General features: G+C 32.4%; 1 protein-coding gene and 1 long non-coding RNA gene across 2 annotated transcripts in view; one reads left to right on the plus strand and one right to left on the minus strand.

Moving 5' to 3' along the window:
- Positions 1 to 724: 724 nt before the first annotated feature.
- LOC139502313 (uncharacterized) overlaps positions 725 to 24,876 on the minus strand; it is a 51,639-nt gene continuing 27,487 nt past the window's right edge. Inside the window, exons 5-6 of the mRNA XM_071291744.1 lie at positions 14,750 to 14,817; positions 725 to 1,777 (exon numbers count right to left, since the gene is read on the minus strand). Coding sequence (XP_071147845.1) covers positions 1,680 to 1,777; positions 14,750 to 14,817 — 166 coding nt within the window. The 3' untranslated portion in view covers positions 725 to 1,679. The remainder of the gene's footprint in view (positions 1,778 to 14,749; positions 14,818 to 24,876) is intronic.
- LOC139502314 (uncharacterized) overlaps positions 19,511 to 24,876 on the plus strand; it is a 108,553-nt gene continuing 103,187 nt past the window's right edge. Inside the window, exons 1-2 of the long non-coding RNA XR_011658786.1 lie at positions 19,511 to 19,613; positions 20,166 to 20,256. This is a non-coding gene — a long non-coding RNA (uncharacterized lncRNA). The remainder of the gene's footprint in view (positions 19,614 to 20,165; positions 20,257 to 24,876) is intronic.

A 24,876-nucleotide genomic window follows, 5' to 3' on the forward strand; every position in this document is an offset into this window, starting at 1 on the left:
TCTCATTGACAATCATACCACATCTTCTTTTTTTATATTCCACATGTTTGAAATAAAAATGAATACATTCTTTTTGTCCATTATTGTTTTATAAATTATTATAATATGATTTCATCTGTTTTACTACATAATTTTACAAATGTTAATTCGCAAATTCCTATGCTAGAAAATCGTTATGTGCCTAGAATTAGTCTTCGTGTTAAAAAAATTTCGGAAACACACTTATTATATGCACTATATGCATCTTTTTCCATTTTCAATTTTAATAGAAATGAGTCCGAATAGAACTTATTTTGTATAAACAGATAATATTCAGATGCCTGGTAATATGAAGATCTTAAAGGGCAGACGTGTTGTGTAATAATGTATTTGTATTTTTAAACATTTATTTGTGATATTTAATTTATTGTAATGGATCGTTTGACACAATATCATGGTTAATTAAACTCACTTACAATACCTTCTAATTAAGAATAGGCGTTAATTTTCAAAAGACATTAACACAATAGTTTAAGTGATAGATACAATGGATAAGCGTTGATTCATGAAAAACAAACCATTCGCCCTCCGGGCTCATGGTTTCTTTTTCAAGAATCAACGCTTATCCATTGTATCTATATCACTTATTACTCCACTATGTGACTTCCAGTGGGATAACCAGTGAAAACAACAGAGAAACCCCCTTCGTATGATAGAGTCGAAATAAACAATAATTAAACAATACTGGTGACGATACACCTTTTATTTATAAATAATAATTGTACATTTTAAAGCATTTATTTATTAAAGTGTGTTATTAGAAATTAATATGCAAATTCACAATGTTTGATGTTCAGTTTTTATTGTAAATATTGCATAAGAAGCTTGTGAAACTGAAATTTTAAAAAATGCAAATCTTTGCTGCATCAAATTTGTTTACATATGTGTTCGAAATCGAAAATTATAAAGTTTAATAAATAAATCTTTAGTTCTAGCTGATTTTCGTGGTTTTTAGCTACACCAAATATTTAAGTCTACTGTATTTTAGTACGTATTATTTAAATGGTCGTTGAACTCATTAAAAAAGAAGAAAACTTAAGGGTATACTTAGCACATTACAAATTAAAACTATTCCGAGATGTACAAAACTACATACCGTTAAAATATTAAATATGGAGGTTTACCTTGCAACTGACAATACCATGAAAAACCAACTTAAGATATGTTTAATGACAGAGTTGATACTTTACATACATGTAGCACAGCTTCCTTTCAGTAGACCGTCTAAGAGAATTTACAGAACAAATATTTGATGACAATTTCAAAAAAGGAATAACAGTATTTAAGTAGAAAAAGGTAAAAAGACATAAATTATCATGTTACATAAATATTTGTAGTAGCAGTAATAATTTTAAAACAATTTGCATGATCTTGAAATATGTAATGCAGGAATCTCTGTCTATTCGATTTAAGATTGTCAAACGATTTGCGCTTTTACAAATAAATTTATAGTAGAACTCTAATTTGCAAGACGATCAGGAATTTATATGCTTGTAATTTAAACATTTCTTATTAATCTGCAATGCAAAATATTTTTGTGAATCATGTAGCTATTGCTTTATTTTCAATTCGTATATTTACACACAGTTTTAAGGTTTAATACATAATTTCATAATAAATAAGATGACATTTATAATGATTTAGTTTGTCGTTTCTGTCTCCTCATTGCTCACGTCGTCCTGTTCCAATGACTGGCGACAAGTTCTGTAACTACTGACGTCACTCTTAGACCGGAAACCTGAAACAGAAAATTATTTGTATTGTTTTTACGTAGGAAATAATTTATGCATAAACAGTAAAATCATAAAAATACTGAACTCCGAGGAAAATTGAAAACGGAAAGTCCCTAATCAAATGGCAAATTCAAAGGATAAAAATCATCAAACGAATGGACAAGAACTGTCATATTCCTGACTTGGTACAGGCATTTTCAAATTTAGAAAATGGTGGATTCAACCTGGTTTTATAGCGCATAACCTCTCACTTTTATGACAGTTGCATCAAATTCCGTTATTTTTACAACGATGCGTGAACAAAACAGACATAATCGGTAAAATAGTCAAAATATGGTTACAGCAGTCATCACTATGTAACAATCGCAAAACAAAAAAAACATATACAAAAAACATAAAAAGCATCTATCAAATTAAAAAACACATTCCTACTTTCGCGTGTTAGGCGTGAGTAAATGCAAGCGTCACAAACAAGAAATTCTATCGTTAATTGTCTATTCAAAACAATTATAATTTCACATGGAGAATGGTTTTATGGAGGGTTATAAAATCAAAAGTTATGTTAGAATTATTTACAGAAACAGACAGAGATTAAAAATTATCCAGTAGTTCTTAATTTACCCTTGAAGATGAACGCTTCCAAAACCTTTCCTAGTTTGTAAAATGGAACACATATTCTAACCCTGATTATACAATACTGGCATACATACAGCATATGCATTTTACTGTATATTATACATGTAAGTTATAAACATTACATTTAATTTCGATTTATCATAATCATTGATATATTGACTTTAGCCTATTAGCGATGAATGATAGCATTAACCATTGTTTTGTTTAATGTTTGGTCAAAAAGGTCCTTGTTAGTTGAAGTGTTCGGCGAAATCACACTTAAGCTGATTATTACATTTACTGACATATTTCAAAACGGAAGGACAGTTTTTGGGTAAACAAAAAAAAAAAAAAAAACATAAATTATCTTGTTACATTTTGTGTAGTATCAGCACTAATTTTGAAACAAATTACATGATTATGAAGTATGTACTACAGGAATCTCTATCAATTCGATTTAAGATGTTGCAAAACGATTTGCTTTTTCAAAAATAAATTAATAGTCGGATTCCAATTAGCAAGATTATCACAACTTTATATGTTTGTAATTTAAACATTTCTTATTAATCTGCAATGCATTATATATTTGTAAAACATGTAGCTATTGCTTTATTTTCAATTCGTATATTTACACAAAGTTTCAATACAAACAGAAAATTATTTGTATTGTTTTTACGTAGGAAATAATCTATGCATAATTTACAAAATTTGACTGTCCCTCTGGTCTCCTTCGTCCCTCTTTTACACTTGAATGATAAACTCTTCATATTCCTTTCTGAGTCTGTAAAATGGAACGTATATTTTAACCCTGACTATACAATACTGCCATGAATTCAGCATATGCAATTGAGAAAGGAAATGGGGAATGTGTCAAAGCGACAACAACCCGACCATAGAGCAGACAACAGCCGAAGGCCACCAATGGGTCTTCATTTTAGCGAAAATTCCCGCATCCGTAGGTGTCCTTCAGCTGGCCCCTAAAAATATGTATACTATTACAGTGATGATGGACGTGATACTAAACTCCGAATTATACACAAGAAACTAAAATTAAAAATAATACAAGACTAACAAAGGCCAGAGGCTCCTGACTTGGGACAGGCGCAAAATTGCAAAAGTGGATAATTAACGATAGGAAATGAAAAATCATCTCTTTTATCATAAATTTTTGTATTAAGCTTCCCGTTAATGATATAGATATCAAGTTCAAGGAAAGGGCAGTGGTCATTGTTAGTATTAGCTTTATTTAAAGTAAGTTCAACTGGATAAACTTCTTTAGTATACATACTGAAGTCGTCATTATTGAAATCCAATATGTCATCCAAATATCTAAAAGTATAGTTAAATTTTTGTATCAAATGTTGTTTTGATGAGTCTTTGCTAATTTTAGTCATAAATTGTAACTCATAACAATACAAAAACAGGTCCGCAATAAGTGGTGCACAGTTAGTCCCCATTAGAATTCCAATAACTTGACGATATACGGAATCTACAAAGCGAACAAAAATGTAATCAAGTAAAAATTCAAGCGCATATATAGTATCAAAGCATGTCCAATTGACATAGTTCTTTTGTTTATTGCTTCTAAAAAATGACCTAAAAGAGTTTGAACAAGAGTTTAAATGCCCAGTTAATTAGGTATGTGATTTTTTTCTTTATAAGAATATGAGGCAAAGTGGTATATAGGGTAGAAAAATCAAAACTTTGAACAGATTCAAAATCACCAATATATGCATGCAATTTATCAAGTACTTCCAACGAGTTTATGACACACCAAAAGTAATTAATTCCACTATTTTTAAAGGCCTTATTTGAACAATTTATTATCAGGTTTTTTATTGTACCAAGTGTACTAGTAAGTAAAACAGACAATTTAGTAGTGGAACAATGGCTTGAAGATGAAATAAATCTATATTTGTAAGGTTTTTTGTGTAGCATCGGAAGCCAGTGGTCTACATAGTTGGGACTTTCATTGTATTTGGTTCTGCTTGTAAAGAAATAGCTGAAAGTTTGTGTTTGTTACAGATGTTGTTTTCGTAAAATGAAGTCAGTTGGAATGTTGGTGAATTCGTGATTTCCTTTTGCAGAATCTCTATATAAAATTTACGTCAAACAATAATGATATAATTAGCAGCTTTATCAGCCGGGACACAAACAAATTCCTTGGCTAGTTCTTTTAGTTTATGTTTGATACGCGAAATAGGGTTTTTATGGTTGTTGTTAAGCGTAAAATGTTCTTTAAAATATTGTATTCGAATATCAACTATCTTCATTACTGAATTATAAAAAGAGTCCAAAGATTTTTTGTTAGCTTTTTCCCGTTTTACCCATTTCAAATAGTAGGTATGGAGTGAGTCGTGGATAATATTACGACACTCATTCCAATTAATAATTGACGGGGGACAATATTTAAGTCCTTTACTGAGGAATGATTTTAACTCTCGGTCGCGAACGATGTTAAGGTCTCCTGGTATGATATGGTAAATGGGGCCATAGGTGTATTCGAAATTCCTGCAATTACACGACATAGGGGTTTTTTCAATGATATTTATATCTTTACACAATTGGCTATAACTAAACACATATTTCCGGGTAGATTAAATATTAAATATAACAAATAAGAGGGAGTTCAGTATTAATAAAATATCCAGAAATTTGATCTTTAACAGAATGGTCGTTAAAAATACCGGCAATATTTACAAAATCAAAACCTTGATTGACATACTTTATTTTAATAAAATGTTTTGTATGATCTTCAGGGTGGTCAATTTTTGGAAAAAGTTTAGAATAACAATATGCCATTATAATTTGAACAATTTCATACTTAGGACTATAATATGAAATTGTGTTGCAATCCTCTAAAATTTTATTTAATTTATTTATAGGTAAAGAACAAAGCTTGGTTAACGGACAATGTCTGCCGTTATTTTTTGAAATAGAAATTAGGTCCGAAATATTTGTATGGATGGTCCGAAATTTTCGGTGTTTGCTATTTTTGCTGCGTCCATGAGAATGATTTTTACGAACAGTTTTAGAAACTATATCCAAAATGTTAACAGAATCGGTTCTTGATATATTGCCAATTCCCATGATATTATCATTAAGACCGAGAGGGTAGACTGTCTGTAATTTTTTAATCCAATTTAATTCAAATATTTTCCGTGATCGTACAAACTTTGAATGAGATTCACCAGGCTGCTTATTTACTACTTCTAAAGGTTGAACTGTTAAATATTTAATAGGATGATTGTGCTTCTTAAGATGTTGATAAATGATACTTTAAAAACGATACATGTGTTCTTGCTTGCGTTTAGATAAATATCGCCCAGTTTCACCTACGTACTGAATACCGCATCCCGGTTTGTTTCATTTGAGTAAATAAATAATACTGTATGTTTTTCAAGTAATATCAGTTTCAAAATTTAAAGAAAATGTGCGACCATTAAACGTGGACCTTACCGTATTGTTGGTGGAAAGACGGGGACATGCAAGTCATTTTTTGGCATGACACTTATCGATAGAAGGCCTAGGGTAACCACGATTTTTATTGTTAAAAATGTTAGCGATGGTAGTATTTTTAGATAAGCGATTTTGAAGATTGAGACGTGTAGAAATCCTTTGAACGAGTTAAGTATTTAATATTTTTCATTTCTAAGCTTCATATTTGTTTTTTGGTATGTAGATTTTATTACAAAGGAGCAAAGACTGGCGTCAAGAATATGAACCAGCACACAGTAAATTGAATCGTGTAAAAATAAGAAAAGTGTTCGGCTAAAGACGTCAAACGCTTATTATTAGGTAAAAAAAGCATTATATTTAATTTAGTTTTATCATAATCATCAATATATTTACTTTAGCCTATTGGCGATGAATCATACCATTAACCATTGTTAATACATTGTTTTGTTAACTGTTTGGTCAAAAAGTTTCTTGTTAGATGAAGTATTGAACAGATATATCATGTTAAGGAGGGGTATTTTTCGCAAATACCCCTCAATAACATGATATATCTGTTTAATTACACCGAATGTTAATGTACTAAAATGCATTGATGATCGTGACCTTACAAGCGTCCAGTCGGATAGAGTATTTTTTGGCAAATACCACGGCAGAGAGGGTAAAAAAGGCATATCCTTTCAGCAAATACCCCGGCGGCGTTAAAAATGAACGATATTCATTTAATGACAGTAAATTGGTGAAAAATACACTGGCTATTAACCAATCAAAACACGGGATTCTTACATAAGGTGTAATTATCGGCGATATCACACTTAAGATAATTGTTACATTTGCAAGTGAGAGTGACATGTGAGGATAAGAATAGCCATGCATGCGTTTACGATATATTTGAAAAATTTATGGTAGCATATCATTTTCTTTGAGGACTTTTGCTGAGACTATGTGATGTTTTCTTGCCTTGGGAATAAAACGTAAACAATAATTGTTGACTTTTGAGTATAACTTACGTGTCTAATGTGTGAGAAATTTTAAAAGAAAAGGTTACTTTGGAATTTTCTACGATATATTTGCACCATACAACTAAAATTTATTTTTTTGAATTTTTAATGTAGATTTTATTTAAACTTAAAGGTTCATCATAAAATTGGATAATATTTGGAAAAATCTAATCACCCAAGAACACACTAGTGCATCTAAAAAATATTCAGGTAAATTTATGCTGTAGAAAATTAAAAATATAACCTTGATTTTGATGGGCAGATTTTTTTTCTAGTCTACTAAAGATAAAAAAAAAAACAAAAACAAAAAAAAACGAATACCTTAGTTTTATTTCATTCAGTCCAGTTAATTGCCTGATTTGTATTCGTCGATACTTTGATCACAATCGTTTGTTTCTTTACGTTAAGTTTTTTTATCATAAAAAAGCCGAAGTGTTCAATTGTTTAAATTCTTACACATTTAATGCATTTTGGAAATTAAAACAACACGTTATTTATTTTTTTTTGCGTCTGAATCGTTTAATATTACTTATCTAGGTCAAGCTTTGCATAACACATATGCAGCGGCATAGAATGTTTGTACTCTTTGTTAGGTTGTTCACATTGCAAAATATATAGAACTTTTTAGTATTGAACTTACAATTTTTCAGATGATGTTACCAGTTTAAATATCGTTTTCGACGATTTAAACGGAGGAGAACATGTAGCAAGAGAAGATTAGAAAATGTTATGGTGTGATTGGATTGCTTTCCTTAGACATTGTAGTAGATACCTAGTCATCCGTAAGCAGTCGAGATAAGGAAGTATTTCTTTAGCTCAGTCGGTTAACGCGCAGCCTTGTAACATATAGATCCCAGGTTCGAGTAAGAAGAATCATGCTTTCCGGTTACAATAGTAAGAGAATTAGAAAAATACTGTGAAACTGTTTACTTGCATAGTGGAATTAACCATATGAATTCTATATATCTCTAAAGAAATTCTGAAAACAAATTAAATGTCGATCTATCTTTGAAATAAATAAGTTCTATCAAAATTGTTTAAACCTTTATACCAGTAAACCCCATGTGAGATCGAAAAATTGTCTAAATGAAATAGTCCACAATGCTGTTCAACATAAAAATGGTAGCATACGCTATAATTTCTTTACTTTAAGATACCATTCAGCATATTTAGAAGTTTCCGCAGACACTTGTCAAAACAAAAAGATTAGAGAAGACAGAAGATTAAATTTCACATTCAGATATTAATGATGATCTTTCATTAACAATCCAAACTTATCTGCCATTCTTATGTTGTACCGTTTAATCACTGTCCCAGGTTAGGAGGAGAGTAGGGATCCTCTAAATAAATATGTTTCACCCACATTCTGCATGTTTGTGCCTGTCCAAAGTCACGAGCCTTTTATTTAGTGGTTGTTGTTTGTTTGTGTTAAATATATGTTTCCGTTCATTTTTTGTACATAAATTAGGCCGTAAGTGATCTCGTTTTAATTGTTTTACATTGTCATAAAGGGGCCTTTTATAGCTGACTATACGCCATGGGCTATGCTCAGTATTAAAGACCGTATGATGACCTACACTCGTCAATTTCTGTGTTCTTTGGTTTTTCGTTGAGAGTTGTCTCATTGGCAAACAAATCACATCTTCGATTTTTCATATTATCTGACTGGGTTCCTCCAGAACAAGAAATTTAAAAAACAACAGACACGACTATCTCTGCCGTATTTTTAGACTTATACCTCGAATTTGTCATAAACGGTCATCTCAGTAAAAAAATCTATGACAAACGAGACAATTTAATTTCAAAACATTTATTTACCTCACCTAAGTAGCAATCTACAAACCTAACCTACATAAAGGATATACTTATCTCACATCATTTTGGTATTCATAAGTTTTGCTGATGCTTAGACGTTGTAAAACGTCACCAGTGTCTGAGCAGAAAATTGATGACCCAGGGTTATTTCAATGAACGCCTTTTTTTCGGAAGATATCAAGACATAGTTGATAAGTATTCTATATCACTTTCACAAGTAATACACGATGGCCTTCAAGTATAGATTCTAGGTACTGAGCTTTTTAATCCTAATAACGTGTTAAAGTATTCTTTTATTTGTCTTTGTTAATTATTACTTTTACCATTGTTGGTAATATGTACACTTGACGTGACTGAATTTTCGGCTCTCCCTTGACACTATTTGTGATTTTGTTCTAAAAGGAAACGATGACAGTCTGTCGGAAGGGGTCGATAAATGGCTGACCCGTGTCGAGAGAGAGCCATATCACTTCCACGTTGAAGACACTCTTTTTGATTTCGAAAAAGTGTAGCATTATGCCGCTACAAGGCAGCACTCGCACCCGCAAAATGGAAATTTGATGAATATATGTTGCAAAACTTGATTCCCAACCCACTATAAATAAATATGTTTAAACTATACACTTGACGTGGCTCAGTCCTAATACATTACGTCATTGTGTTATTGTGCTATGCTAAATTTTTGTATGCTTGTCTTTCGTTTTTTTTCTAATGTGCTTTGTCTTTTTGTGTTTCCTATTTTTTTGTTTTATAGTTATTAAAATTATAAAACAATAATGGCTGCTGTTCCGTTATTTTTATCTATTAAGTCTGTTCGTTTTGTTCCCATATAGTATCAACATAATGGAATTGTATGCGACTACCATTTTTCTTCAGTAGAAAAATGCCTGTACCAAAACATGATTATGACGGTTGCTATATTTTCGTTTGATGGGTTTGAATTTTGGATTTTGTCATTGCTTATAGACTTTTCGTTTAAAATTTGAGCAAACAAAGCACATACAAAATTATTGTAAAGACTGATAAAAACAATAAAAATGAAATAAAAGTGACAATTTCAAATTATTGCATACTGATCGAACTGAAAAGAATACTGATTAGGTCAAAGTAAACGTCTCGGACCGCAAATCCGAAATCACATAGATTGTGTTAAGGATTGATGTGTCCTATCTAAATTAAGAATCTGGTAAACAAATAAGAAAAAATAAAAATAAAAGTTGTATTGTATAAACATGATAAAGTAAATACCAAAGTGAATTTGTATGCAAAATAAACGCAAATGAAGCGTTTTACTATTATCATGTAAATAAAGGAAACTGGTGAAAATCGTGTTACCCACAACTACTGAAGTAAATCGGTTTTTATAACTTAAATGATATAATAATATAACCTGACTGATAGACAGTCTGCTATTTGACAGACCAGTCATGTCGGCAATCGATCGAATCAAGCCTGCTTTTTATCGGTACTATATATGTATACGTTTTTTTTTTATCGGAAGTCGATACTTCAATGATATCCACCAACCAAACTGGTACTGGGGTTCGAACCCATGCTACTGTGATATCGTGACACCAAATCGCCTGCACTGCAGCCGTCCCGCTAGACCACACGACCACCTGGGCTCTTTAAAAAAAGAGCTTTCGCTGGCCGTGTGTTACCTTTCCACGTCAGTTTTAATCTAGCGGCGTACTGCAGTACATGATATAAAAGGCATGAAGATGTTATTGTTACAGATCAGCTAAATTATCTATAGTAAAGGATCCTACAAATTAATGTAAGATACAGTCACAGAAAATAATTATATTTATAAGTACGTCTGAGTCAGTGACAACCCTACAACAGATGTATCCATCGGATCGCCATCAATGATGGTGATACATGGCTGTGTACATAATGTATATACAACTCGTCTAAACATCAACCCAACGATGTTAGATCTGTAAATTTGCTTTCGCAAATTTTTAGTTCTTCCCTCGCCGGGATTCGAACCCATGCTACTGTGATATCGTGACACCAAATCGCCTGCACTGCAGCCGTCACGCTAGACCACACGACCACCTGGGCTCTTTAAAAAAAGAGCTTTCGCTGGCCGTGTGTTACCTTTCCACGTCAGTTTTAATCTAGCATATATATATATATATAGGCGTAAAAAATAATTTTCACATGTGCAGATATATATATTCATTAAATAAAATAATAAAATAAGTAAACTGTTAACTTTTTACTTATTTTATTATTTTATTTAATGAATATATATATATATATATATATATATATAAGTACGTCTGAGTCAGTGACAACTCTACAACAGATGTATCCATCGGATCGCCTTCAATGATGGTGATACATGGCTGTGCATAATGTATATACAACTCGTCTAAACATCAACCCAACAATGTTAGATCTGTAAATTTGCTTTCGCAAATTTACAGATCTAACATTGTTGGGTTGATGTTTAGACGAGTTGTATATATATATATATATATTTTGATAAATAAAAAGTCCTTGGTACAGAAAATATAATTTAAAAGTAAAAAACACAAAAAATCACATCATAAAACGAACATTGTTTCTGTTAGCGCTTTCACCGCATCTCCAGCGGTTCATCAGACAGAATTGTTATCGTTAATAGTAACGACTTGTGACGTTACGTTATAGTAACGACTTGTGACGTTACGTTATAGTAACGTCATGCGGTAGTTGTATATATCTTACGGAATTTTATTAACGGACCGAATTTCACTTCCTATTTAGTGTGGGCTTATAAAGTTCAATAAAATATTGTTCCTTGGCTTCACGCGGAATTTTATCTTCGGTCCACATCTTAAAAAAGGGATATATTTTAAATTTTCCCTTTCCACATCGGTCGCATGGAGATGCGGTGAAAGCGCTAACAGAAACAATGTTCGTTTTATGATGTGATTTTTTGTGTTTTTTACTTTTAAATTATATATATATATATATATATAATTCGTCTAAACATTAGCCCAACAATGTTATGTCTGTAAATTTGCGTCACCACTTTTTTGTTCTTCCTCGCAGGGATTCGAACTCATGCTACTGAGATATCTTAGCCCCAAATCGCATTGCACTATGCCCGACGCCCTAGACCAATTGACATACTAGGCTCTTAAAATAGATCTTTCGATGGCTGGGTGTTACCTTTCCTCGTCAGTTTTATCCTAGAGTCGTAATTTGTTATCAAAGGTACCAAGATTATAAATAAATACGCCAGACGCACGTTTCGTCTACATCAAGTTCATCAGTGACGCTCGGATAAAAATAGTTATAAAGCCAAACAAGTACAAAGTTGAAGCTAGAGCATTAAGGTCCCGAAATTCCAAAAAAAGTTAAGCCAAATACGGCTAAGGTAATTTATTCCTGGGATAAAAAAAATCTTAGTTTTTTTCGAGAAATGCAAAGTTTTGTAACAGGAAATTTATAAAATGACCATATAATATATATATTTGTGTCCACACCAAAGTGCTGACTACTGGGCTGGTGATACCATCGGGACGAAACGTCAACCAGCAGTGTCATCGACTCAGTGGTGTATATTGTTATCAAAGTTACCCGGATTATAAATTTATACGCCAGACGCGCGTTTCGTCTACATAAGACTCATCAGTGACAGTCAGACAAAAATAGTTATACAGTCAAACAAGTACAAAGTTGAAGAGCATTTAGGACCAAAATTTCCAAAAGTTGTCCCAAATATGGCTAAGGTAATCTATTCCTGGGATAAGAAACTCCTTAGTTTTTCGAAAAATGTTTTGTAACAGGAAATCTATAACATGATATATAAGGCATGAATATGAAATTGTAATAGATCAGCTAAATTATCTATTGTAAAGGTTCATATAAAATATATATAAAACGTCTGGATAAAAGTCAGCGATTTTTCCCACGAGGGTGCTGGATCGTTATGTGTTACGATACATATAAAAAAGAAGATGCGGTATGATTTTCAATGATACAACTGTCCACAAGAGACCAACATGACACATACATTAACAACTATAGGTCATCGTACGGCCAACAACAATGAGCAAAGCCCATACCGCATAGTCAGCTATAAAAGGCCCCGATAAGACAATGTAAAACAATTTAAACGAGAAAACGTCCAGCCTTATTTATATAAAAAAAAAATGAACGAAAAACAAATATGTAACACATAAACAAACGACAACCTCTGACTTACAGGCTCCTGACATGGGACAGGCATATACTTAAAATAATGTGGCGGGGTTAAACATGTTAGCGGGATCCAAACCCTCCCCCTAACCTTGGACAGTGGTATAACAGTACAATCATAGGTTTAAATACATTATATTGAAAGATTATAGCAGAATGACAGAGACTGCAAAATAAAGGCAACAGTAGTATACCGCTGTTCAAACTCATAAATCCATGGACAAGAAACAAAATCGGGGTAACAAACTAAAACTCAGGGAAACGCACCAAACATAAGAGGAGAACAACGACACAACACTGCAATGTAACACACACAAACATATGCTTCAAATATTAATAAAAATAATATATATAATAGCAAAAAAAGGAAACTATAAATGTGATTAGTTATTAATAGAACAAATATCCTTTATCAGTATGATTTTGATGTCAAATGAATCATATAAGTCTACTTTGATTAAACTAAAACAATTCTGAAACCTATACATTAAAAAAAAAAATCGAACCTTACATCAGTTAAGACGCTTGCACCATTCTAAATATGTGTTAAACATGACATAGGTTATATGGCTCACTACAACAGAGACTGCAAACATATGCTTCAAATAAAAATAATAATGTGCGATTTTAACTAGCTGAACTCTTAAACTCCAACGGTGACTACAGTTATGATGTCAAAAGAACGATTGCGTCAATAAAAATTCCAAATACTGAACGATCCAAATCTGTATATATTTCAAATTTGACAACGGTAGAATAGTTACAACAGAGGCTTCGTATTAAAAAATCGCAAACAAAAGGCCGTTAAAGTATAATACTAAATTTTGACTAAGCTTAACTATTTGAACGTATTTTGGTACTTTTACATCCCTAAAAAATTAAGCAATTTAAACTGGTATATTCACCATATTTATTTTAAAGATAAGTCAGGTAAAGAAAAAGAAACATATATTGTAGTAATACATGTAATTAATATAACCCAAATGTGTAGCACTACACGAAGTCGAACTACATCTTTTCATGTAGCCCATGTGGTGCCAATGTTTTTAATTTTCTTATCCAAATTTATCCCACGAGGGTACTACTAGCTAAGAAGTAGTCAGCACATGCATTATCATTGATGTGGTCATAATGATCATAAATAAACTTTTCACAAAAATACTAAGGAATATGTTATATGAGCTGTATTTGGCAAAACATATAGAATTTTCATTGATCATGTTGATATGGTCATAATAATAAATTAACGTTTTACAAAACTTAAGAACTTTTGAATACTAAGATTTTTCTACCTCAGGAAAAGATTACCTGCAGCAACTCAGAAAAAGGACAGTTATCATCTTATAGTTCGTTTCTGTGTGTGTTTCATTGTCTTTTTTTGTTGCACTTCAGTGTTCCTGTTATTTCGTTGTTTTTTTTTCTTACGGTTCATGTGTTTCCTCGGTTTTAGTTCGTAACCCGGATTGGTTTCCTCTCAATCGTTTTATGTCTTTCAACCAGCGGTATACTACTGTTGCCTTTATTACCGTAGCTGTATTTGGCTGGCGAAACTATTAGGATTATGAGTTCTTTTTTTTTAACATTTTTTAACAAATATCACTGACGAGTCTTTTGAAAACAAAACGCGAGTCTGGGGCAAATACAAATTTTCAATCCTGGTATCTATGATGAGAAAATTTGATGTTTACATCATCCATGAAGAGCAAGTATTGGAACTGGTTTCAAAGACTTCAAATTGAATGCTTTAAGGTGCTTCAATTTCTTTTTAATTTGTTTCTTGGTTTTACAAGTATTTAGAATTCGTATTTATATATTTGTAATGCAAGATTAATGATTAAGAACGTATCCTATATATATATGCGCTATCCATATAATATAAATCAATCTACTTACGTGATTTACTTGTGATGTATTTCATGACAACGAAAACCACAATTGCAAATACTATAACTAATACAGATCTAAAATGAGATAGCATTGTATGTGTAGATATAGAATAATCATACATTGTCTCGAAATATCAATGTTATTTGTACAAGGCTTAGAAACAGGTAAAAGGCGAGGCTGTGCCGAGCATTTCTACCTGTTTCGAGCCGAGTACAAATAACATTGATATTTCGAGACAGTGCATGGTTATTCTTTATATACTGCTGCAGCACTTATAACTGTTTTAAATAAAAGCATCATTTTCTAGTTTGGAGAGGACCGTAAAATTTCCACGAACCTGTACGTTTTATTGAAGTCATAAATAAAACTCTACGGTAACGCATTGTCAACGTCATACACAAGGTGATATACGGTCATTGACTGTATATCACATATTAATATACGGTCAATACAATGTGACTGCTCAAATAAAACAGCTTCAGTATATAATGTATTTTTAAGTTTGTTTGTATAAGGAAATGATGTGAAACGAAATTCGAGAAACATCTATTTGCATTTTTACATTTTTTTACATTTTATGTTTACTCAAACCATGTTGTCAAACAAAAGGAGAAGGTCCAGAAAGGACAAATTTCGGCCTATAACACGTAGTACATTTGATGAAAGACTTATTGCAGTTTGTTTTAGATTTATGAGTTTGACTGTCCCTTTTGTATCTTTCGTCCCTCTTTTATTGACATTTTTTAAACACCTGAGGATTTTCTTTTTTCGATTCAATTGATTTTTAACCGGATTTTTGTGACAAAAATGTCGGTTATTGATTTGGGGATGTACGACGGGCGGCCGGGTGGTCGTGCAGGCGGCAATCAAATGTTGTCCGTGCATTAACTCATGAACCGTTCAACCAAAGCTTTTAAAATTTCAATATGTTGTTACTGACAACTCAATGAAGGTCAAGTTCAATAATGGCGATTTTGACTTTTACCGTTCAGGAGTTATGGTTCTTGAAAGATTGAAAAATGCAGTTTCCAGTCGTGTCCGTGCATTTACGCAAGAACTGTTCTACCAAAGCTTCCCAAATTTTAATATGTTGTTACTGATGACAAAATGGAGGTCAAGTTCAATAATGACGATTTTGACTTTTACTGTTAAGGAGTTATGGTTCTTGAAAGATTGAAAAATGGAGTTTCCAGTTGTGTCCGTGCATTTACGCATGAACTGTTCTACCAAAGCTTCCCAAATTTTAATATGTTGTTACTGATGACAAAATAGAGGTCAAGTTAAATAATGACGATTTTGACTTTTACCATTCATGAGTTATGGTTCTTGAAAGATTGAAAAATGGTGTTTCCAGTCGTGTCCGTGCATTTTCTCATGAACCATTCAACCAAAGCTTTTGAAATTTTTATATGTTGTTACTGATGACAAAATAGAGGTCAAGTTCAATAATGACGATTTTGACTTTTACCGTTCAGGCGTTATGGTTCGTGAAAGATTGTAAAATGGCGTTTCCATTCACGTTGTTGCATTTACTCATGAACCATTCAATCTAAGCTTTTCAAATTTTAATATGTTGTTACTGACAATTAAATGAAGGTCAAGTTCAATAATGGCGATTTTGACTTTTACAGTTCAGGAGTTATGGTTCTTGAAAGATTGAAAAATGGAGTTTCCAGTTGTGTCCGTGCATTTACGCATGAACTGTTCTACCCAGGGTTTCCGCTGGCGGTCGCCATTTTCGCAATTTGCGAAAGAATAATAATTGTGGCGATAAAAATTCGTAATTTGCGAAAGAATTTGGGGAAAGAAATATATATCGATTTATTTTCCTTCATCTTGTTTATTTACTATTTTCAAGTTTCACGGACTTTTCCCTTATCAGACAATACTCGGAATTCACCTTGACCTCATTAGGATTTGGACCGAAAATCAATAATCAGCTGATTGCATTTTATAGCTATCGGCAACAAAGGACTAATTAATAAAGATGTTGATTGAATTGTTTGACAAAATGATATGGTTAAATGGCTTCCGCTAAATGTCACATACAGAATTTGTTTACCACTTTGCGACGCACGTGTTTGAAGCGAACTTTTGACGTCTCCTCTCCTTTTAAAGATAGTTTAGAAAAGAAAGCTGTTGTTGTGACGAAAAATGTTCAAAAGGTAAGAAAAATCTCCGATTTAAAACTTTAATTATCCTTTGACTTAAATATACGTAATTGATTAGGGAGACTACTTTAAAGTCGTTTGAGTGACACGCGTGTTTCAAGCATAGTTGTACGTCTCAACTTTTTCATTTACAATGATAAAGAAAAGAAAACTCGTTATGAAGAAATATATCCAAAAGGTTGGGAACAACCCCTCGAAGGAGAGTAACCCTTCAATGTAATGACTACACATGAAATGAGGGATCAATTTCATATGATAAAAGCTTTTGTTTTGTTGCTTTTCAAATTTTAATATGTTGATGCTGATGACAAAATGGAAGTCAAATTTGATATTGACGATTTTCACTTTCACCATTCATCAGTAATGGTTCTTGTGATATTGCCAGGACACAAATAAATATTAATAAATCCGGTTTGCTGTCGCTGTGACAGCCTCTTGTTGTAAATGATTTTGACTGACTTGGTCTTTCAAAATGCCAAAATTCAAGCATTAGGGAGGTAATATCGAAATAAAAAATATAAAAGTAATAACAAATAGTGTAATAAAAACAATTGTAATGAAATAAAAAATATTTAAAATTTTGCTTAAAGGTTTGTACCCTGGAGCCTCCTTAAATATGAATAAAATTTGTAATCACAGAGAGATGTCTCGCTTTTTTTGTAATTTTGATTATGGAAATGTTGAAATTAAAAATGTCAATACTTAACGAAGTTAGGTTAATATTCAAAATCAATGAACCATGACTGATGTAGATAGCTAAACTATCTCCATGTAAATGAGATGTGCCAATGCTAATACAACTGAATACCAAATATAATTGACTTATTATAAGTTGTTCCCTTTAAACAAACCTAAGCAGCACTAACATAAACTTGTTAAATGTAAACGTTTTAATGTCAATCTATGAAGAGGGGTGGAGCTATATAATCTCCATTGAAACAATACGTACAAACGCCAATACATTTGCATTACCAAATATCATTGACTTAACATTAGCAGTTCATCTTAAACTGATTTAATCACAAACTTATATATGTAAACTAATCAAAAGTTTCAAAGTCGATACACCATGACTGGGTGGACGGAGCAAATTATTCTCCATTGAAATGAGATATGCTAAAGCTTATACAACTGAATAACAATTAGCATTGACCTACCACTATGAGTTCCCCATAAACTGACCTAATCACAAACTAATACATGTAAAATAGACAAAAGTTTCATCGTCAATAGACCATGACTGAGGGGGCAGGGCCAAATAATTTTTATGGAAATGAGATATTGCAATGATTGTACAACTGCATACCAAATATCATTGACCTACAACTTGTGTTTCACAACAAGCTAGACATAATCAGAAACTAAAACATTGTTGACGCCGCCGACACTGGAAACAGCATACCTATATCTCGCTTTTTGACTCCGTCAAGCGAGACAAATATTTATCAAATATCGTATTTAACGTTTCTTTTCAGATGATTTTTTTTTTTTTTTTTTTTTATCTCAAATCGAAGTCGCCACATTCGTTTTCCCTCTCAACAATTATATATATTATGTTTTTCATCAAATACAACATATATTTAAGAGAGAATGTCATCAAGTTCCAAGGATTTTGTCAAAAATATGGAAAGTGTCAAAATCACAGATTAAGGTGAAAACCACTATAAAAGAGGGACGAAAGATACCAGAGAGACAGGCAAACTCATAAATTGAAAATAAACTGACAACGTCATGGCTAAAAATGAAAAAGACAAACCAAAAACCTTGGGGTGATCTCAGGTGCTCCGTAAGGGTAAGCAGATCCTCCTCCACATGTGTCATTCGTCGTGTTGCTCATGTTATAACAAATCCGATAAATATTCGAATTCGGTATGTCACATTCAGGTGTAATACCACCAAATCATGATACGCCACATCCGGTTGCATACGAAAGTAGGTCTAAAAAAATATTCCCTTGAATTTGACAGTTGTAGAAAATTAACCCTGCATTTCAATGCACTTAAATTTTTCTGAGTCATAAACATGTATGTTGGGTGTCTGAAAGCATCATTCTTTTTTTATTTGATGGTCTTATAAAATATTTTGGAAAGTTAAGGTTACATAGTTGCCAAAGCAGGTAACCAGTAAATAACCTGGTAAAAATGTGATTGTTTACTTCCGGTGCAGGTTACTTTCTTATATGCAATGAAATGTAGTGTGAAATTTTCACTGTAGCACTGGAAAGGATTAAACTTTATTCATGCAAAGTATTTCTTTGGTTGAAATAAAGGTAAATTCTGTACATTTTTTTTAAAAGTACCAATTTAACAAAGACTAATAGGGAAAAATCAATGGTGGTATTACACCTATTTAGGGAAACTACATGTGCACTCGTGACCTTATTGTACTTTCATTTTTAAAAGTTATTAATAAACCAGTTCATACATTGTAAACATGGACTATTCGGAATGGATTGAGACACAGAAAGCACGTTTGAGGTAAAATTGCCTTGAAATGGGGGTTTACGGGTGTTTTCTAAGTCAAATGGGTGGACAGACAAAGCTGTATTTAGTTTACTGTGTTAAATTTTAAATAATACCCTAACAGTTTTGTTTATACAACATGTGAAATTTTTATTTCAGTGTTCACATGTTCTGAAGAGCATTCTGTTGAAAAATCTTATATGTGAATTGGTCTGCAGATGACACTTCAGCATTAAAGTAAGTATCAACTATCATCATGTTTTTTGTGTTTTTTTTGGCCGCAAAAGTTTACAATTTGCCATTGTGCCATCTACATTTTGCACAGACAATAAATCATCTAAACACTTATTTGCCCTGGATTTATACACATCAGAATCCAGTCTCACATACTTCAACTTTATAATTCTTACCAATTATTTTTTGTACCAGCATTCCAAGGGACATAACCCTTTTTAAAAACATTTTGAGGTATTTTTTATTACTCTTTCTCCCCATTTTCTAATGTAAAATACAAGAAAGTGGACACTTTGTGTAAATCTATTAGAAATATACTGTTATGAGTAAATAAAAAGACTTTGATACCAGTAACAATAAATGGTTGACTGAAAGGGAACCGTTATTTGTCACACTAGGCGAACAGACTAAAAACTCGAGTTACACATAAGGGCTTCTAGAAACTTCCGTGTAGACTGTTAACATTTATAGAGACAGTTCTTTCAGCTAAAACACTTTAATTATTGATTTATATCATTTTTGTGGGGAAATAATCACATTTGTTTTATTTTTTAGACAAAAGATATCAAGTTTTGATGAAAAAGGAAGGAAGGAGGAAAAATGGACCAAAACAGACCAAAACAGACCTTCAAATGAACTCTAAAAGGTGCAATAAAATTGTTTATCATCTAAAAGTTGTCTTTTGTATTCTATTTAATTGTTTGAATGCATAGATCATGAGTTTTTGATCAGATACTAGTCAACACTGCATTTAATAATGATACACTGAAATTTGGATTTGTCGAAGAAATTAGACTGAAATTGCCGTAGGATATGGCCTTACATTATAGTGATTTTCTCTGAAACTATAGATCTGACTGAGACAAAACTTGGCAGTTATGCTTGAAATAACTTGCAATTGGAGGGAAAAAAATTACATTAAGTTTATTTGACATTTAGGTGTTCTTTAGGTGTAATACCACCAAATCACGATACGCCACATCCGGTTGCATACGAAAGTAGGTCTAAAAAAATATTCCCTTGAATTTGACAGTTGTAGAAAATTAACCCTGCATTTCAATGCACTTAAATTTTTCTGAGTCATAAACATGTATGTTGGGTGTCTGAAAGCATCATTCTTTTTTTATTTGATGGTCTTATAAAATATTTTGGAAAGTTAAGGTTACATAGTTGCCAAAGCAGGTAACCAGTAAATAACCTGGTAAAAATGTGATTGTTTACTTCCGGTGCAGGTTACTTTCTTATATGCAATGAAATGTAGTGTGAAATTTTCACTGTAGCACTGGAAAGGATTAAACTTTATTCATGCAAAGTATTTCTTTGGTTGAAATAAAGGTAAATTCTGTACATTTTTTTTAAAAGTACCAATTTAACAAAGACTAATAGGGAAAAATCAATGGTGGTATTACACCTTCATGAAAGAGAAGGGGATTGTAGTTACGACGTAATGAACATATCCAATATCATATGTGAAACGATTATTCCATTACGGTCAACCAACTTGTGATGACGTCTGTAAATAGTTATTAAAGGTACCAGGATTATAATTTAGTACGCCAGACGCGCGTTTCGTCTACATATAATTAATCAGTGACGCTCATCTCAAAATATTTATAAAGCCAAACAAGTTCAAAGTAAATTTTACGAAGGGATGATTTCAACTTCACCATTTGGAACTCTTGGTTTAATAGCTTCATTGTGAGCAGCAACCCTCTATCAAGAAAATGATGATAGGAAATGCAAACACGGGAATATCGTATCAATTGGGAGATATATATCCCATATGCAGGTGCTGCTCGAATGTTGCTATTTAGAAATGGAAAGTTCACAATTGGAAAGCTGAACTCATCTGTTTTGATGTAAAGTTTTGTTTTCAACCGACCCTCATTGTCAATTTCTAGATGTAAGTCAAGATATGAGGTCGACTTAACTGTAGCTGTTGTATCCTTTATCTCTAGTTTGATGGGATAGATGTGAATTTGAATTTGAATTATTTAGTGAAAGAACATCATCTATATAGCGGAAAGTAGTTAAAGGATATTGGTAACTTCTTATCTTTCTCCTTAAGAAGTTCCTGTATGAAGTCAGCCTCATAAAAATAAAGAATCAAGTCGGCAAGAAGAGGGGCACACTTGGTTCCCATTGGAATGCCGACAGTATAAACGATTCCTATTGAGTCTTTTTAATGAATTGCTAGTTCAGAGACCTCAATTTATTGCGTTGCTATGGAAACAGATGCAGTCTTGGACCTACAAAATGTTATCAGCACTAATCTTAGATTTCGATAACAATATATAGTTTTATGTCTAAATTCAGTTCCCAAAGTAATATCAGCCTTTGAATAGAATTGCTTGATAAATAAATATTTATTTTAGCAGAAAATTGTACATCTTTTTTATATAATTAGTTTTATCAAGTACATAATCACCCAAAATTGAATGAATATGAGGTTATCTGACTTGCCAATCTACAACAACTACACGTGTAGAAAATAATTAAAATATTTTAAGGGGGATTCAATGTAAATAAATAAAAAAAATACATTTGACTGGCAAATGATGGACCATGTAACTTTTTTTTAATTTAATTTGGCAAATTATCCCATTTGGAACCTCAGTAATTATCTCCTCTGATGGAGTTCTCTCTTTGGGAGGCAAGAATACTACATTTCCGTTACAGAATGAAAATGCATTGTTGGTCGGAATTTCACCTGGGATAGCAGACAATCATGAATAGCAGAGGATTAACTACAAATTGTAATTAGAAGAAGAAATCTGATTAAACATGAGACTAAGACAAAAACCAATATTCCAATAAAATAATAAAAACAAACAAACAAACATAAAAGACTGTAAAAGTGATACTGCTTATCACAGGCACTGTTGCCAGTGTTGCACATGTTTCTATCCATATCTAATTATGAAATAAGGCCTGTGTTGCTTACGTAAAGGCCATAGTGTAACTTTCCCTATGTTCATTTGTTGTAATTACAAGCAGAGACAAAGATGTTTGTTTGATCAACCCAGAGAGAAGTTTGATATTACTCCGACGTCCGACAGCTGTTTTGCCAAACAAAGCTTGTCTGGTAAACCAGCTGTCGGACGTCAGAGTAATGTAATGCTAAAAAACAATCTCAAACTCAAGGATACAACAGCAGTAAATTTCACAGGTATGTTGATTGAAACAAAAATATTTCGCAAAGAATGGGTTGGTTCCTTTAGGATAAGGGGAACCTTCTCCCATGTTATCTTTGCTTTTTTATGCATCAGATAGTCCTGGGTTAAGAGTTCGGTAGGGAAAATCTTATAAAAATTGGGGGGGGGGGGGGGGGAATCCCAGCTCAATCCTGGGCAAACATTTTGTATGTACTTCCTTAATTAGTACCTTAAAGTTGAAACAGTACATCAAGTTACACTGTATTAAATGGCAACTCTGACTAGGGAGTCTGAAACATTTGTAAGATACTAGACTTGCGACTGAAATAAATGGTTGCATAGAAAAGAAGATGTTTGAATTTTAGAGTTGTGCCATTTCATATCGCAAATTATTATTTTCTGAGGGTATAAATAAAGGTAACAGTAGTATACCGCTGTCCAAAACTCGTAAATCTATGGACAAAAAACAAAATTGGAGGAACAAACTAAAACTGAGGGAAACGCATTAAATATAAGAGAACAACGACACAACATTAAAATGTAATATACACAGAAACGGACTAAGCATTAGACAAAATCCGATGAGAATAACAAATATAACATCAAAACCAAATACATTAAAATTATTATAACTTTGCATCGTGTTTTGGATTATTTTGGGATTGTACTAGCTTCTCAATATATGATGTTCGGGGAAAACTGTTTAGCCTGTTTTATTGTATTTCTAGAAACCAAGATTGTTATAGTTTTAAAAACAGAATAGTTTAATTGATATGATTTATTTTACATCGTGATCATACTAAGGAAGGATATCTGTTATCCGAAATATTTATAGTTACATTTGTTCATTTTATTGTTATTTCTTATTTTTTTGTTATGTTTTACTTTTAAGACTGCTTGATAAATATGTTGTAGAGTTGTCACAGGTTCAGACGTTCTTATTAATATAATTATTTCTGTGACTGTATCATTGTTGGATTGATGTTTAGACGAGTATATGATCCGATGGATAAATCTGTTGGAGAGTTGTCACTGACTCAGACGTACTTATAAACATATTTATTTTCTGTGACTTTATCTTGCATTATTTTATAGGATCCTTTACTATAGATAATTGAGCTGATCTGTAACAATAACATCTCCATGCCTTATATATCATGTTCTGTATTACGACGCTAGATTAAAACTGACGAGGAAAGATAACACCCGGCCACCGAAAGCGTTATTATAGTGAAGCCAAGGTGGTCGTGTGGTCTAGCGCACCGGATACAGTGCAGGTGATTTGGTGTCACAATATCTCAGTAGCATGGGTTCGAATCCCGGTGAGGGAAGAACAAAAAATTTGCGAATGCAAATTTACAGATCTAACATTGTTGGGTTGATGTTTAGACAAGTTGTATATACATAATGTAAACAGCTATGTATCACCATCATTGCTGGTGATTCGATGGATAAATCTGTTGTATAATTGTCACTGACTCAGACGTACTTATACATATTATGAATATAAATACATTCTGTATATACAACTCGTCTAAACATCAACCCAACAATGTTAGATCTGTAAATTTGCTTTCGCAAATTTTTTGTTCTTCCCTCGCCGGGATTCGACCCATGCTTCTGATCTATCGTGACACCAAATCGCCTGCACTGTAACCGGTGCGCTAGACCACACAACCACCTGGGCTTTAAAATGAAGCTTTCGGTGGCCGGATGTTACCTTTCCACGTCTGTTTTAATCTAGCGTCGTACTACAGTACATGATATATAAGGCATGAAGATGTTATTTTCACAGATCAGCTAAATTATCTATAGTAAAGGATCCTACAAATTAATGCGAGATACAGTCACAGAAATTATTAGACTTATAAGTACGTCTGAACCAGTGACAACTCTACAACAGATTTATCCATCGAAGGATAGACTCATTCGGAAAAGAAGTTGAATAAGAAAATTTAAAAATTTGGCACCAAATGGGATAAATAAAAAGATGTAGTTCGACTTCGTGTAGTGCTTTACATTTGTGTTATATTACTTATTACTATTATTTTTTTATGGATGTAAAAGTACCAAGCCACGTTCAACAAGTTAACCTAAGTAAAAAACAAGAA

The sequence above is a fragment of the Mytilus edulis genome, chromosome 13, assembly GCF_963676685.1.
Source record: "Mytilus edulis chromosome 13, xbMytEdul2.2, whole genome shotgun sequence".
In the NCBI taxonomy this organism is placed as follows: domain Eukaryota; kingdom Metazoa; phylum Mollusca; class Bivalvia; order Mytilida; family Mytilidae; genus Mytilus; species Mytilus edulis.